The sequence below is a fragment of the Serinus canaria genome, chromosome 8, assembly GCF_022539315.1.
Source record: "Serinus canaria isolate serCan28SL12 chromosome 8, serCan2020, whole genome shotgun sequence".
NCBI lineage: Eukaryota > Metazoa > Chordata > Aves > Passeriformes > Fringillidae > Serinus > Serinus canaria.
In genome coordinates, this window is record NC_066322.1 from 2,084,037 (window position 1) to 2,100,876 (window position 16,840).

Sequence of the window (16,840 nt, forward strand, 5' to 3'; positions counted from 1 at the left end):
GCTTTTCTTGTTCCACTCTGACATTTGGTTCTGTACCACAGGCAAAGTGAACTATATAAAAAAAAATAAACCAAACTAAAAGTGGTGCTCTTCATGTTTTTCCTAAAATACTTGAGGAATTCTGTCTGCATGTATTGTTTTTTCCCCACATTCTTCTGGAAGATCTGGGAGAGGACACTTCAGCCAACAGGGTTTTCATGTAAGGAGCTGGGATGAGTTTGGTTTCAGGGGTCTGTGTGTAGAGTTGGAGCAGAAATTTTAAATTATTTTGATTTAACTTATCACATTATTGCATTGAAGAGACAATCAGTAAAAACAAGCCCCCAAGCAGGCCAGGCTGTTGGGTGGCACAAGGCAAGGTTGACTTCCTAAAAATTCTGTTTTCCAATACAACATTCCAGCTCTTTGCAACGTTGAAAGGCTTGGAATGAGGCTCCATCTCTGCCCCCACAGTTCAGGGTGCCTGCAGAGAGAAATCTGGGCTGTGTGCTGCTCTCTTGCTGTACACAGTATTTGACAGACTTCAAAGAACGTGGCTTTGATCAGTGCACAGCTTTCCCCCAAGAAATGTTCTCAGTGTTTATAACTTAGTGGGATTTTCACCCAGTTTCTCATTTATTTCATCCTACAGCTGTGATCCTGCTCCTGATTTCCTTTGGCTTTCAGCTCCTTTTGACACCTGCCATAAAAACCTCCATCAGAACATGCCTTAGTGTAACATGCAAATGCATTGGCCCCCAGAGCATCCTCGCAGTGTGGGTGCATTAATAAATGGAATATTTCTCTGCTGCCGTGAGCTGGAAGCTGTAATGGAGTCAGGATTCCTTCAGCTCTATGGGGTTCTCTTTAAAAAAGAAATACATTGTAAAGAATTCCATCAAACTGTTGCAGCTTTGGCTGCCCTTTGGCCAGGATTTCAGAGGCCTTTTTAATTTAAATGTTACCTGTTTACTTGGCTTTTTTAAGACAGGATATTTCTTTTCCCCTTTTTGTAATAGAGATAGCCGTAAAACAGTTTTCATATAAGGCCCTTGCCTGAGTTACAGATCAAAGATATGTTTCCATTCTATTTCCCCAATCCTTTAATTTACAGTTTTGGAATAGCAGCATAAATTTGAAAAGGATATGTTTGGAATGAGGTCATCTGAATTCCTTACAAGGCAAAACATTCTTTTTCCAAGATGAAAACTGAGCTCAGTTCTTGAAATATGATGTATATTCCAAACCTTCTTTAATTCAGTATAATATATATGTTTCTTGGGGACTGTTCTTACAAAGATTTTTTTTTTCCTCATCGTTTTACATCATGCTTTAAACTATTGTTAAGATTTAGGAATGTGCTTAAAAAGTTTCAGTTGTCTCTGGGAAAAATAGTCTTAATTTATGTTGACCTTTCTTTCCTTGGAGCATTTCGCCTGCATTCAATAAAATTTTGATGACTGCTCTTTAGCAGACAGCTGTACCATATAAAGTATTATAAATATTCAGCTTTCCTCTTCCAGTGTTGCCATTAACAGCTGGGCATCCGGTTCAGAGGAGCAGATTTTGCAGAGAGAGCTTGGCATGTTCCTGAATCAGGAGAGGGAAGAAGGGAAGCAAACAGTTTCTTATGGTTTGGGGACCTGTAAAGGCATAGAGCATCTGTTCCCCAGTTAAGTCATAGCCTGGTAGCACTGAATCATGTTAAGAGCTAAAATGATGGGAAAAACTGCTTTTTTCACCTTGCTTGTACCTGTGTCTTAAATGTCTTAAACATTATTTCGACTAATGGCAAAATAATTCCAAGCCTTGCTCAAAAGGTATGTAAATGGAAATGCTTTTGGGGGGGGTTGTTGTTTATAGCCTTGGAGAAAAGATAAATACTCAGCATGATTTCACTTCAGTGCCTGGATTTTATCTCTGGTATAAAATGGAGAATCAGATTTTCTTAGGCAAACACTTTATCGTTCTAAATGAGCAACATTCAGGGAATGGATTTGCTTTGGATGCCATCAGTAAATGTGAAACCAAAAAAGGAAACTGTCTTTAGCATTATCAATTATAGACCTTACTAGCAGAAATCTTTGTGTCTACGTGACCATAAAACCTGTCCATGTTTTTCTCTTGCAGGGTTAAGAGAGCATTAAATTTGGACCCTGTTAAAAAAGATCATGTAAGTATTCTTTGGTGTCTGGAGCCATCTGGGCTGTATAAATATATATGTACATATATCTGTGTGCAAAAATAAATGTGGGTATAAACAACCTACTTCATTTCAGCTGCCTTTATCTCGTTACAGATTGGATGTTGTCTGGGCAAATCTTAAAGCACAAAATTACTGCTGCAAATATTAGTATAAAACTGATTGTATTTCATTTGTCACAGAACTGCCTGGCGTTAAGTAATGTGCATCTGCATGAATCACTTGAAAAATGTGCATATTGTTATTGCCACCACTATTTACCCAAGAGCTGAATGAGTTAAGATCCTTGGTGAAATCATTTATTAGAAATTAGCTCCATTATCCTGGGAAGCAAACGTTCTGCCATGTAATTGTACATGTGACAATATGGAATTATGATAATGCTGTAATCTGCATATTAGAAACTGCAAAATTGAAATGAAAACATTAAAGGCATTTTGGTGTCAGGGCTGTAATTACCTCCCTCAGCTAATCTGGCATCATGAAACAATAAACTCCTAACGCTGCCATCAATTTCACCACAGTTATCACAACCCAAATAAAATTGTACTGGTGCTGTTGTTTGTTGTGAATGCAGCTCCAGCATCCTCCCAGCCACCAGCATGTCGTGACATATGTCACTTTATTTCCTCCCACAGTGGCTCTTGCTGCAGCCAGCAGGAGCTGGGGGGGATGGCAGGGTGCAAAGGAAGGAAAATCTTGGAGAAGTACAGAGAGAAAGAGCTGGTCAGCAAACGAGCTCCCAATAAATCTCTGAGCCTGGGTCGTTTTGAAGAGGTTTTTGGATGTGCAGCACATATTTGGAGGCCTCAGTGGTATTGAACAAGGCAGAAATTGGGCATTTAAAAAATTTCTAGATACTACTTTTTTGAAAATTTCAACAGAGGTGACAAAAGACTGCAGTGGCACCAAAAATAAATCATTAACAGTTTAATTAGCATCTTAGTGTACCATTACCCAACCTGTTCTGCTCAGAATGCAGCTGTGACTGTAATTGTGCAGCTGTTTCTTGGGCTGCAGTAACATTTCTGTAGATGAGTGGTCGAGCTGAAATTCCATGGAATTCAGCTTTTCCTGCCCTAAAGCCACCCCCTCCCATGAGATAAAAAGGGTTGCTCCATGCTTCCCTGCAGTCAGGTGTTCTTGTGCAGCAAAGAGCTGAGGAAAAGCCCACCTGAATGACAGAAACTTTCAATAGAGGCTCAGGGATGTGGCTTTACACAGATTTTTAGTCCACATGATTTCTCCAATAGATGCATGTCAAAGATTTAAAATAAATAACCTTATAGAAGGAAAGAAACAACAGAAAGTGGTAAACTCATGGTTTGGGTGAAATGCATTCTTAATCTTTGCTGTTTCTGTCATTCCTTCCCTGTTTTTATCAAGAGTTCCTCATTCCATGGATCAAAATATTCATGAACTAACCAGATCACGAATGAGTCTTTTTAGATTTTTGGAATCTTTGCATGATATTGTTAAAAAATTGCATAACTGGAGTAAAATTCTTCTTCCTGGAGGAGAAAATCTTACTGACAAATAAAATTGTTCTTGTAAGTGCTGCAGGAATTTTGTTTAAAATGACCTTATCCATGTCCAGAAATGGGAGAGGTGACTGCTGTTCAAGCAGGAAAAATAGTCTGAAATGTTTGGAGATTCTCCCAGTTGTAAAGGAGATCTGATGACATGTTAATCCCCAAATTTGCATTGATACTTCAATTAATAATTCATTTAAAGATTATTGGAAGCATTTCTTTAACCTGCTTGAATGTGGCAAGACAGAGGGAGGATTTCCATCAGGAGTAGTTTAAATGCTGCTAGGCTGCAACAAGAGTATAAATGAGAGGTGTGAAATTATTTAAGGTATTTGAGACTAAAACAAGGCAGAGGCTAGTGGGCAGCATTAAAATCTTTTAAAATCTGCTGTAAGATTTTAAAAGATTTTAATGATGACCAGCAATAGCACTTGGGGGTTGTGAAATAAAGGTTTGGGTTGGTTGTTTTTTATTTCTGTACATGGAAAATGCAGAAAATCCCAGTTTCTCATCCTTGCAATTCAGCATCCATGCTAGAGCCTGTCCCAGATAATCTCAGTTCATATTTCAGCATTTCAGACTTGTTCTTCTGAAAATTTCTCTGCACAAATCCTTTAATTCAATAATTCCTCTTATATCATTAGACCTGAAACCATCATATGGAAACCCTGAACCACAGACAAAGTTTTGGATTTAGGAGACTCTGGATTTTTTTCAATTTAAAAAAATCATTTTAAAAAATTATTAGAAATAACTTTTGATACAACTAAAATCTAAAAATATTTGTGTCTTAAATTCTCATTACTGGAAGAAAAATAATAACTTGGTTTGGCTGCTTTAAAAAGCCCCAAACATCAAGGTGATCATGCCAGAATACCTAAATCCCTGGGAAACACATGTTTTTTCTTTATGGAACCTGGGAGACAAAGTGTTTGAAAGGATTTTTTAGTTTTTTAAACTAATCTTACTGAGAAGAGGGAGTGATAGAGAAGCTTGATGAGCACAAAGTCACCCCCCACAACATTTAACATGGGCTTTCCATAATGGGAATGCATAAAGCCAGGAATTACTTAGGGAGGAAAAAAATTCAGAGAGGTTTTGTCAATACTTCTCTGGACTTTTTTTGTATTTTTCTCTGTTTCAGGCACCTGATGCAACCCCCCTGAAGGCCAAAAGGAGCAACCTGAACTTCTACTCCCCAACCACAGGCACGTGCCAGCTGAGTCCCTGCTCCTCTCCCAGCAGTGCCAGGGCACAGAACCCCAGCAGTGCCCCAGCACAGGGTGAGCTGAACATTCCCTCTTCCTTACTGCAGCTTTTTCCTGCTTTTTCCTGCTCTTAGGGACTTCTCTCCTATCTGCTATATTTGGTTTCTTTTTCCTCTTAAAGAATCTCTTCTGGAAAAGCCAAAGTTGGGACTTAAATCTTTAATTTTTTGTAGTGTGAATCTTGGGGGTGTTTGTAAAACAACTGAGTGAGACAATTTTTAATTTATATAACACTGAATGTTATCAGCTCTCAGAAAACACACCTTTGTAAGATTGTAATGATATTATTTCCAGTTCACTTTAGCATAAATGTTCACTTAGTTCCACAGTCACAGCTTTTGACTCTGACTGCTCAAGAAGCAGATTTTCAGTAGACTGAGCTGCTTTTATGGCTGTATAAAAATATTGTGCTTGTGGCCTCTTTGAAGTGTTGAGGAACCCTCAGGTCACCTGGTGTAGCTTTTTTATTTTGAAAAGAAGAGTACAGAGGGACCTTTTGTCATCTTTCCTATAGAGCTTTCATTTCCTTGCAGTACAGCTCTAGAAAAGATGGTTAAGTAATAATGATAATGATAATAATAAATAATGCATCGTTTCTGTTGTTAGCAAATTCCTTGTTCCATTATTTTAGTTATTAAGACAAAATCTGATTTTGAATTTGTCTGGCTTTAATTTTCAGCCACTGGTCCTTGTTGGGTTACAGAATTTTTTATGCCCCTGAGGTTTTGGAATTTTTGTACAGTAATTGAGGCCTTACCAACATTTATGAATTATGTTGAGTAAAAATATTCTGAGCAAAGTGGAACAGCCACTGTTGGAAATTTATCTGGGTGTCTGCAGATTGTAGCTACTGGACCATGTCCTCTCCTGATGGATCTGCAGAGGTGGAGCTTCCCTCCAGGATTTTAGATTTTACCCTAATTCTTTATCCTGCTGCCAGTCTTTTTTTTTCTCTGTTCACATAGCTACAAGGTGTTGGTGTGCCATTATTAAACCCCAAGTTCCAGGCTGTCCATTTAAAGCCACAATTTCTGCTCTCCTTCTAACAACCCACAGTACTGCTCTAAAAGTATGACCTGTTTGATAATTGATGACTGATTTAAGTCCAAGTTCTATTGGCTACTTAGATTTAAAATGAAATCTTTGAGGGTCTTCACTTTTAGCTACTGTATTAAAGCTTAAACTTTTATAGCACTTTATCATCCTGAAGTGTTTCTAAATGTTTTACAAAATATTAAAATTAAAAGTTAATTTATCCTCGAGTGCTGAGACTTGGATGTAATAATTTAGATGTAACAAGAAGAAATCAAAGTGTTTAATGCTGAGTGTGGTCTCTTTTTTTTTTAGTCTGATGGCAGGAAGGAGATTTATTACAGTGAAATGTGGAAAGCTCCTCATTCCACAGGGTCTGGCTGGGATCTGTACATTCATTAAGCCCTTGGTAAATTCCAAGTCTTTCACTTAAAGGTGAATTTACAAAATCCCCACGTTTTGTGCTGCCTTCAACTGAAGCCACAATTAAATCATTTCTGATAGTCAGATGTGACTTTTTTATTGCTGGAACAAGTATTGATAGACAAGCTAAAATTTTAATCTGGTTTTGTTCTGATCTGATTCCTGTGGGACTTGGATAAATCATGGAAATTCAGAGTGTCTTTTGTGGTCAGAGGTCACATTTATCCTGCCCCATCCATCACATGCCAGACTGGAATATTATATTGTCAGCAGAGCACATTTGGGGCCTTTGGAAGCAATTCCCAGTATCTTTGTGGTTGTTTAGGGAATGGACTTGGGGCCAGGCAGTTTTTATGGAGGGAAATGGGAATTTCATAGCTCAGTCACTGCAGCATTTCCAGGATGATGCTCGATGTTAATCTGCAGTTAATAGGATAAAAAGTTCCTGGAAGAGCACAGTAAATATCTGCCAGGATGATTCTAACTTCCAGGAGTTAATGCTGTGATCCCAAGGTTTCCAGAAACTGAGGAGGGGTAAAATTCCAAAAGTGTAAATTATAAATCATTTAGTGTGGGTCATTCCAAGTCCTGCTCTCCAAGTGAGCTTTGAGGTTTTTCCTCTTCTCGAAAGATCCCTCAGCACTCAAGGTTCGCACCAGCTCCTTCTTCAGGTGCTTCAATTACCCCACCTCTGATTTTTATCCTTATTGTGTCTCTTTTCCCAGGAGATGGGAGCGAGCAGAGCGAGTCCAAGAGCGGATTGTCCAGGAGAGGGCAGCCTCAAACTGAGCACGACGTGTAAGTGCAATCAGCTTGGAGTTTGTTATGGCTCCAGGGCTGTGACTGCATCTCTTTTTCACCACCAGACAATAACTGTGGCTGTTATAACTGTTTATTCACCTAAATATAATGTTTGAATTTGTAGCTCTTCCTTTTCCTTGTTGCAGTTGAACTCACTATCTGTTTCCTGGGTTTTTTTACCTCTGCTGGATGTTTTCCCACACCATTAGGCTGAAATTCCCTCAGTGTAGGATAGTGTCTTCCAAGTGATGGAGCTGGGCAGATTGTTGGGATGACATTTAAACAGTGGAAAATAAAATATTGACATTAAAGCGGTGTAAAACTGTAAATTGATTAATTGGGGTTTTTTTGTGATTCAGTGAATCCCTTGGTCAACACATCCAGCCTCATCTCTTAGTGACAGGAACCCGGAATTACAGAACAATTGGAGTAATTAGAGGCCTCATTGATATGGAAATGTTTGCATTCAATAATTCAGAATGTTTTTAAAAGGTTTGCAGGAGACCAGCAGTGACATTCAAATAAAAACCTGTCTAAACCAACACCTACACTCAATATTCATGTGAACTTCCATACACTTAATTTTACAGCTGGAAAATACATTGTGCAGTACACTGATATAAATCCTCACAGCTGAACTGGATCCATCCCCATTCCAAGGAGAAAATCTCTGGCAAACATTGCAAACATGGATTTTCAGTAAGGGTAATTGGAATTGTTTCCTCTTTTTTACACAGGTTCCTGCAACTGCACTCCCAAGTGAGAAATTCCTTGCCCAGAATTCTGAAACTGAGAGCAAATCTGACAAGCCTGAAGGTCTGGTTTACACTGATTTGTCTTTTAAACTACTTCTAATACAGGAATTGAAAGCAAAATTAGGATTTTATATGCAACATTTGACTTTGAAGGGGTAGGGAAACAAATAAAAGACTTGAAACCAGGCAAGTTGGACTTGGAAATCCCGAAAATGCAAAAAAACTCAAAAACTTATTGGATTTTTTAAACTAGAAGAGTTTGCTTTTCATGTCCTCAGTTTTTAATTGTACACAAATAAAATCAATATGAACTAGTTCTAAATTATTATTTAGAACTCAAAATATGAATTAACTGCATAGATTTTTATGTCTTTGAAGATTAAAGATCCTTTTGTGTTGAAGTGATTGTACCATTTAATTTAGCTCTAAAGTATCATTATTTAATAGTCCAATACATGTTAAAATGCAAATCACTGCTCTCTTTTTTTTCCCATTTTGTTTCCTGACTAAATTTAGCACAAGGTTCGTTGCTGTGCATCATTGGCTAAGAAATAATTCAGTGTGTTCAGTTATTTCATGTGGATGAGATTTTATTTAAAAAAACCCCAAAAAACAATGATACTAATTGAAAATATTTTAAATGCAGTGTTTATTTAGAAAATGAGGAATTCAGAGCTTATGAACCATTTCCCAGTTGGTTTTGGTATGTTGTAGCTATGGAGCAGATATTGGGAATGGGATTTAAGGATGATTTTAATTGTTGTTTTCCAGGCTTTGGAGGGCAGCAGAGAGCTGGAAAATATCCTGGGAGTCTCACACTCGTCCTGTGTCCTGAGTGCTGAACTGCAGAAAACCCAAGCGCTGGGTGCGGAGAGGGCTCAGTACATTTATTTATCCCCTTGGAACATTTACCAGGGATCACTCCAGATGTTCCCTTTGGTACTCCCCAGGACTCAGGAAAAATGCACTTCAAGTGTCCCCGTGCATCCAGCAGGGACATAAAAGCCAGGCACACTGGGGAGGGAAAGCCTGGAAAAGCAACACCTTTTCTTATGGAAATGGTCAGTAAATAGTGAGCTACTTAGTGGGTGCTTAGGTGGGGATTAGGCTGAGCGTTTGCACTTGGATTGCTCGGCCTTTCTTCTCCCCTTCCGAGGAAGTTGGTTTGTTTGTTTGTTTGCCTGTCAGCAGGATTAGGCTGGATATAAATTTCCAGGCTTTAAAAATGGCTATTCATGCGTCCTGCAATGATGGACATTCCAGATGCTTGTTGTGTTGGGATAAGGGCCCTTCACAGCCTCCACATCTGAAATGCTTTTCCAGAGGAGCCCAGAAAGCAAACCTGGAGAGCCTGGGCTGCTGCTTTTTGCAGCTGGGAGCAGGTGGACAGGAAAGCCACAGGTACCAGAGAAAATTTCTTCCCAAGCAGTGGAGTTGATGCATCACATGCTGCTGTTTCCATCACCATTTCTTCCCTGACTTGTGTTCCAAAGCTCATTCCATTTTCCTTCTGGGTGGGCATGCCCTGCTCTGTTCCCACTGTAGTGCCAGATCCTTTCTGAGCGGGCACAGGCTGGGTTTCCATCGGGGTGGGACAGACAGACAGCCCAAAGGACAACTCAGACCTCTTATTGCCACTCCTGTGTCCACCCTTTCCCTCAGCTCCTCGGGAAAGAAGCATCCTTCCCCCATCTCTGAATTAGGAACCAGGGCAGCACTAGAAGAAAAAAAAAGTTGGAACAAAATGTGGGATGAGGCTTGGAAGCAAAACTTGTCAGAATTCTCTAAATTCTGAAAATTCTTGTTAATTTTTTTGAGCACAGTTACGTAGGCAAGAGGATTTTTTTCCTTGAAATTCTTTGGAAGTGAAGGAGGCAGCAGAGGTATTATTTTCTTTGAAAGCTCTGGGGCAACATTTGTTGATTTTGGATTTATTTCTTCACTAGTGAGTCAAGCAGAAAAACTGCAGCTGTTGAAAGCAAACCATGGAAAAGTCCCTGCCCGAGGTAAGGAACTCTTCATAACTCCTGTGGAACAGATGTTTTGATCCCTTTTGCTTGATTTCTTTTCAGTCCTTTTCACTTGCAATAAGTTGGGTAACCTTTGGGATATGAAAACACTGATAATCAAATGTGTTTCTTCTGAATGGTCTGCAAATGTAAATTGAATATTTGCTGCTGTTTCCATTGTGTTGGGTATTTCCCCATGAGACTGTGCAGGAGAAGGAATCATTCATGGCCTTGCACTTGTGGCATGGTCCAGAAGACTTTCCATACTTTTTGTATATCCCAATTGTCCTTGTTCTTCCTCATCCTCCTCCCTCCCTCTGTGTTTGCAGTGTCACAATCTTGCAGCAAAACCTTTTTCACTTTGTGTATCTTGTGGGGTGTTTCACCCACTCCAGGGGGCTGTGAAATCCCAGCTCTGGGCTTTCTTCATAACCAGGGCTGTGAAAATATTTGGAGCTGCTTTTGGTGTTTCATCCCCAGCTGCTTTAGTGCCTTGGCAGGAGGGAAGGGGACACACACAGGGCAGTTTAATTCCCTCACACTCAGTAAACCCAGCAACCATCCCCCAGGGATACTCTGATATTTCTGTTATCTTCACATTCTCCATCTGAAAGCAGAGCAAACCCCAAACCAGGAGCAGTGGTGCCATCTCTGCTGTGGGGAATTCTCTTAAAGGACAGAAAATTGATCAAGCTTAGATTTGCTGGGCTGCAGCAGATTAGCTGCAAATGAAAAGGAGTGACAGCACCTGGGAGGGAGCTGGGCTGATTTGTGCAGTGTGCAGGTGCTGATTTACAGCTCCCTGTGTCCTCCTGCTGCAGCCCTGCCTGCCAGGGCTGGGCATGCTGGGAGCACTCCCTGCTGCCTTTGTGCTCTGCTCCTTGCTGCTCACCACTGCTCACAGTCTGGAGTTCCAGCTCTGCTCCAGAAAGCAGCCCCCAGCCCCAAACACACAGCCAGGCTGCTGAGATGAGAGATATTTTGTGAAGCTAGGGTGGAAAAGAGAATTCTGAGTTTAAGCTGAGCGATTTTGATGAAGTTCCAACGTCAGTTTTGCTTTCACAAAGAATAAATTCAATTTTGCAGTCTTGAAAATGCAGAAGCGGGAGAGGCAGAGAAGTTTGTGATCAAAGAGAAGCATCTGGAGATGTTTTTCTTTGCCTTTTAGTTTCAGATGTGGGTTTTTCATAATTATCTTTAATTAGTTATGGCAAGGCTTAAAACTTATGACTGTTCTGTGCCTTGGTCCAGATGGAATGTCACATTATCATCACATGGTGAGGCATGAAATTTATTTACTTTACATAAACAACCTCCTCTTAAAACAACTCCATAGAAAACATTCCTGGCTCAATGGGCAGCCTTGTGCAGAGCTCAGTTTATCATTTTGGGTGACCAGCATAGAAAAAGGGCATCATTGTTTGCCCATGACTTGAATTTACAGCAAACAAAATGTTTTTGAATAAAAAGTAAGCAAATTGTAAAACAACTGCCAAGAGATGAATCGAGTCGGTGTCTGGGAGTCCAAAATGTGCTGAGAATGGATGTGCAGGTTGGGATGTGCACATTTTAAAGGAAGATTTCATGGGTTTGGAGATTCCAGGAGTGAAGGTCCTAAAAGGGGGAAGCTGCTCCAAGTGGTTGTGACAAAGGACAGGGACACTTTGCTTCCCCAAAACCCTGACACAAACCATGGCTGCTGCCATGAGAGTGTTCCAGAGATCAAATACTTGCAGTGGTGAGGAAAACTCTGTCCAGGCTGTGATGAAATAAAAAACTCTTGCTTTGCTGTGGGGCTGTTCATCCTGCTGAGCCCAGGGGCAAATCTGAGTTCTGAGCATTCCCAGCTTTCATGGTGGGGTGAATTCAAGGGGCTGAGGTTTGTGCTCCTGGGGCAGTAGGGGTGGCTTTCCAGGAGACTGGATCAGGGTGAACTGCAGGGATTTTACTCCATGCCACTTGAAATCACTGATGAAAGCAAAGCTGAGAATTCAGGGACCAAAACTCCTGAGTTTCCACCTGCCAGTCCAGTTCTGAAAACTGCATTTATTTTAAAACATAAATCCCCTTTCACAACCACTGCAAAACAGAAACACATCCTTAATAATCAGAGCTCCTCCTTGAACCAGATAAAAAGGTAAAAATACAGAATTCCACCATTTATCCCTTTTGGTGTCAGTTTGAGTTCAAAATGTGGGTGTCTTAAGACTAAACCACTTGGCTCTGGGGGTTTATTTTCACATCATTCTCAAATCAAGTGTAACAGATTTGCTGACCTTTAGGTGTACTTGGTTGTCTGCCCCACCTTTCCTTCCTCTTCCTTGGAGATCTTCTGAGGAAAAGGGAAATACAGCAGTGGATTTTTCCAACTGTAAAACCCTAACCTGAAAACCACATTTATTTTCCTCAGCCCACCTTTGTATTTACTTACAGGGAAGAAATGCCATAATCCCTTTGCTGGGAGAAGTGAGTCTGGGAACTGGCTGAGCAAAAATTGTACCACTGGAGGGATCTGGCCTGGTTCCTGTGCCCTTCCCTGTGGAAGAGCATCCCTGTTTGTGCTCCTGGGGCTTTCCTACCATCTCACCTGGGCAGGGCTGATCTCAGCTCCTCACTCAGTGGGGATTGCCCCAGGGGGGTGTGGTTTGCCCAGTTTGTGTCCTGGGCATGAAAAGCTGTTGTTGCTGGGCTGGATTTGAATTCCTGTCTCCTCATTCTGTGGGTTTGAGTTTGTGCCCGTGGGAGTCCCTCCCAGAGGAGGGGAGGGGACAGATCCCACTCAGCCCAGTCCCCCAGGCTGCATTTCCCAGCCCAGGTGAGGAATCCTGTCTCCTGCCAGCCCCAGGACTGGGGGAGCTCCCCACTGCTCCTTCCCTGCAGGATGTGGGGCTGTACCCACCCCTGAATTTACCAAACAGCCTGAGACTGGAGGAGTCTGGGGTGTGGGCCCAGCAGCACGAGGAGTTTGGGATGGAAGGAAGGAGAGGGGGCAGCTCCAGGGCTCTGCAGTGATGGAGCACCCTGGGCTATGCAGATGAAATATTAAGCCATTAACTGCAGTGGCAGATACAGAAATGCACATGAGACATATGACTGGAGGCCCCAGACAAGTACACAGAGAACTGTCAACCTGCACTTTAGATTTAGGTGTCAGCCCCATTTATTCCCAGATTTCAGCCTTGTTTTTACACTCTATTTTCCTACGTGCCTTTTTAGAGATGCAACAGCTATGAATTTTTAATTCTGGTGGATCTAGTTTAGAGTATTAAGCTTAATGAAAAATTCAAAAGAATTGTAGTTCTTCCAACATGTAGCAACTCCTACATGAGAATAAATACTGCTTTCTCCCATGAATATAATTATTTTAAATAAAAAAGAAAAGAAACATTAGTTTGGACTCACTTAGTAGCAATTATATGTTTAAGAGGTGTAAATAACTTGCTATCCAGACATTACAAATATCCAGGTGCTCTGTATGTGCTGATGACAACAAAATTGAAAAGAAAGACTGTAATAATTCTGACTGGTTTTCTCTGCAGAAGATATTGATTATTTGTGTGTGGTGAGAGATTTGGAAAATTCAATTAAAGGAGTTGTGCAAAGGTTTCATAAATTTCCCCAGTACAGCGTGTACACAGACATTGCTGCGTATTAAATCAATGCAGCACTTCACAATATATTTTCTTTGAAACATAAAAATAAATAACATTTAAACAGTTCTGCTTACTACAGAAACAAATTTTATTTTCTGTGAAGCATTTAGTCATGTGCTATCACTGACTCATACACATTTGCCAGCTGTAACAAATTTTATAGACGTTTTCTCCAGAGACATAGCTCATATACTATGAATTTTTAAATGAGCAAATGGTGAAGAAGGGATGTCAGCAATATAAAAATTGATCAGTTAAAAGATAAAAGCATAAGTAAAGAGATTTGTATGGTAGTCTTAATAGGTTTTATTAAATAAAAATACTATAAAAAGACAGTAATGAATAGACTGAAGGTTTTAACTGTGGTTGAGGTGGAGAAAAATTATTCTGGCACATTTAGTAGAAGATTGGTTTTATATCACCCGACAGGTGAACATTTTTTTTCTCTCTGCTTTTTAGATCTGTAGATGTTTTAGAGCAGTCAAAGTTGGGAGAGGATGGTGGGGGAACTTGGAGGGGAAAGGAAACTTGGGAAGATTGAGCCCTTTTAGTGCCTGTGTGGTCCAAGGGCAGCTCCAGGTTAGGCTGTCAGCCCAGGTACTGCTGTGTGAGATCCCATGGAATCCCAGTGTGCCAGCTGGGAGAGCTGAGGGGGCCCTGCCCCAGCAGCCCCCTGGCCGTGGGCTTTGGTGCCCTCCCCAGCTGGGTTTGTGTGCAGCTGAGAGGTTCAGGCTGCTGGAAATCCCCTTTGTGTGTTCAGTGTCATCCTGAATTCTCCCTCACCCCTGTGTGCTGGGGAATCAAACACCCCGAGCCAGCAGCCCTGGGGTGCTCCCCCAGAGCTGCTCATCTGCTGCAGGGACACGTGGCAGCCCTGGCACTCACAGGCACCTGCTCCCAGAGCCTTCCCACATGTTCTCATTCCCTGAGTTCCTCTCTGCCCTTGCACACTTTTCCTGTGCTTGTCCCAGCCACCTGCTCACCCTCACCCGGCCCGGCCCCGCCCGGCTGCGGCCCCAGGTGTGGGTGATCCGGGATGGCTCTGGGATGGCTCTGGGTGATCTGGGGATGGCTCTGGGTGATCCAGGGGTGGCTGTGAGTGATGCAGGGATGGCTCTGGGTGATTCTGGGATGGCTCTGCGTGATCCAGGGGTTGGAGTTCCCCTGCTGCAATCCCTGATTGAGCTCTGCTGGCACAGCCCTTGGGGATTATTATTTATTCTTTTATTATTGATAGCAAAAGGCAGCACCAGCTTCTCCTCCTGGTGGCACATTCAGTTCTGCTTTGCCATCACTGCCAGTGATGGAGCACAGGTGCAGCCACTCACCAGGACAAGCTCTGAAATCCCTGCTGAGACGCTGTGGGTGAAGGAAAATGTGTGCTGGGTTCTTTAACCACCACAGCAACTTATTTAACTCGTGTGTGAGGCAGGATTTGCACAAATTCTGCCATCACACCACTGTTGTCTGTCACATACTACATTTCTGTGTTTTCCTTGTTCACAGAGCACATCCAGGTTGGCAGTGCTGCATTCTTCACCTCATTCCTGGACAGAAGGAAGGAGCCCCTGGGCCTGCTCCCGGCCTTGCCCAGCACCAAGGCACAGCCAGAGTGACCAGGACCAAGGTACTTCTTGTAAACCATGGCAGAGAGCTCTGGGATGTCCTGCAGGCTGCCCTGAGGGGAATCAGTGTTCTCTGCCCTGGGATTTGTTCCTGGTTCATTGAGCACCGCGACAAAGAGCTTTTCTAGCTCTGCTCCCCCACTGAAACACCCAGGGCTGTTTCTCCTCAACTTGTTGCTGCTTTGGCTACTTGTCCTTGTTGCAGCATTTCTCCTCACCAGTTTGTTCCTCCTTTGGCTACTTGTCCTTGCTCCTTAAAACATCCCCAAATGTCCCTGCAGCTCCAGGCAGAGGGGCTGGTGCCCTGCCTTGCCTGAGGCTCTGTGTGTGTTTTACTGGACATCACGTCCATAACTCCAAACAGATCCCATGCACGATGATGCTGCTGTCTAATTGCTATTTATTTTAGTCATTCCTCATCTCCCCACAGGCATTATGTGAAAAATGCATTCCACATCAACCCAAACTTCTCCATCTGCTGGACTGGACTTAAAAGGAGCGAAGAACTGAGTGTAAACCAATCTCCCCAGCAAATCCCAGCTGGGGAGCGCTCGCTGGGCCGGGCAGGTGCACGTCCAGATAACATTTCTGGCATCTATTTCAACTTAACAATGTGCACAAGCAGATAATCTCAATGTAAATAATCCACCCCGGGTGCTGTGCAGCCCTTGCCTTGGGGCTGGTGCTGTGTGCTGCTCTGGGCTCTGGAGGGCTCTAGGGCAGGAGGGAGCTCTGCAGTGCCAGCAATGAATTATTCCCACCCTGGATGTGTTTTAGTTGTTTGCAGACACTTTCCTGGTGCTGCTGCCATGGCTGGGGACAGACCTGTCACCCACATGAGGGTTCCTCTGGAGTCAACCCCAGCCCCAGGGTAAAAAGGCCTCAGCCTCTGACCCAGCATTAGCACAGGGCTCTGGTAACATTGGCTTTTAGGTCAGCATTTGAGTTTAGTTTTGGCATTTAATGCTGTAGGAGCAGAGTTGTTTTATATAAACCAACTCTTTTTATAAACCAGCTGCTTTTCTCTTTCCTTCTCCTCAGCCTCACCCCTCCAGCTAAATGAATCCCCTGCCTCTCAAATCCTTGCAATTAGGCTGAAAAAGTGCAGTAAAACTATTTATTCTTAATAAAGTCCAGCATAAACACAAACCCTTGAATTCCTTTCTACCACTGCAAAGTCCCATCCCCAAATAAACTGATTTTTACCAGTAAAATTCTGAGCACCAGCATGATAAAGGTGTTCAGGGTGTGGCCAAGCACACACACGCTCAAGCTTTGGGAGTTTTTAATTAATAAAAATGATTTTGTATTTCACTGCCTGTGCAGTCTGACTGGGAAGAAGGTTAGGAAGTGTTGGAGGGAATTGTGGCAGCTCTTCTCATCTCCCCCTGCTCTGCCAGACTTTCAGCTGGGCGTGTGTTGTGTGTGTGAGGTGCCCCAGCCCTGGCTTTGCAGGCTGAGGGTCCCTGAGCCAGCCAGAGTTTCTATAACCTCTGGAGCTGGAAATTAAATCATTATTGATCTCAGAAGAGTCTGGAACCAACTGTGCTGGTCTAAATC

At 42.3% G+C, this 16,840-nt stretch overlaps 1 protein-coding gene across 2 annotated transcripts in view; it reads left to right on the plus strand.

The window, feature by feature from the left end:
• ITGB3BP (integrin subunit beta 3 binding protein) overlaps nucleotides 1-16,594 on the plus strand; it is an 18,415-nt gene extending 1,821 nt beyond the window's left edge. The window contains exons 2-10 of one of the 2 annotated variants that reach the window (XM_050977196.1): nucleotides 42-199; nucleotides 2,110-2,152; nucleotides 4,859-4,997; nucleotides 7,163-7,235; nucleotides 7,976-8,054; nucleotides 8,765-8,858; nucleotides 9,940-9,999; nucleotides 15,162-15,282; nucleotides 15,711-16,594. In XM_050977196.1, coding sequence (XP_050833153.1) covers nucleotides 198-199; nucleotides 2,110-2,152; nucleotides 4,859-4,997; nucleotides 7,163-7,235; nucleotides 7,976-8,054; nucleotides 8,765-8,858; nucleotides 9,940-9,999; nucleotides 15,162-15,271 — 600 coding nt within the window. In that variant the 5' untranslated portion in view covers nucleotides 42-197 and the 3' untranslated portion in view covers nucleotides 15,272-15,282; nucleotides 15,711-16,594. The remainder of the gene's footprint in view (nucleotides 1-41; nucleotides 200-2,109; nucleotides 2,153-4,858; nucleotides 4,998-7,162; nucleotides 7,236-7,975; nucleotides 8,055-8,764; nucleotides 8,859-9,939; nucleotides 10,000-15,161; nucleotides 15,283-15,710) is intronic. The other variant, XM_009088781.4, reaches the window with a different exon arrangement.
• The last annotated feature ends 246 nt before the right edge of the window (nucleotides 16,595-16,840 follow it).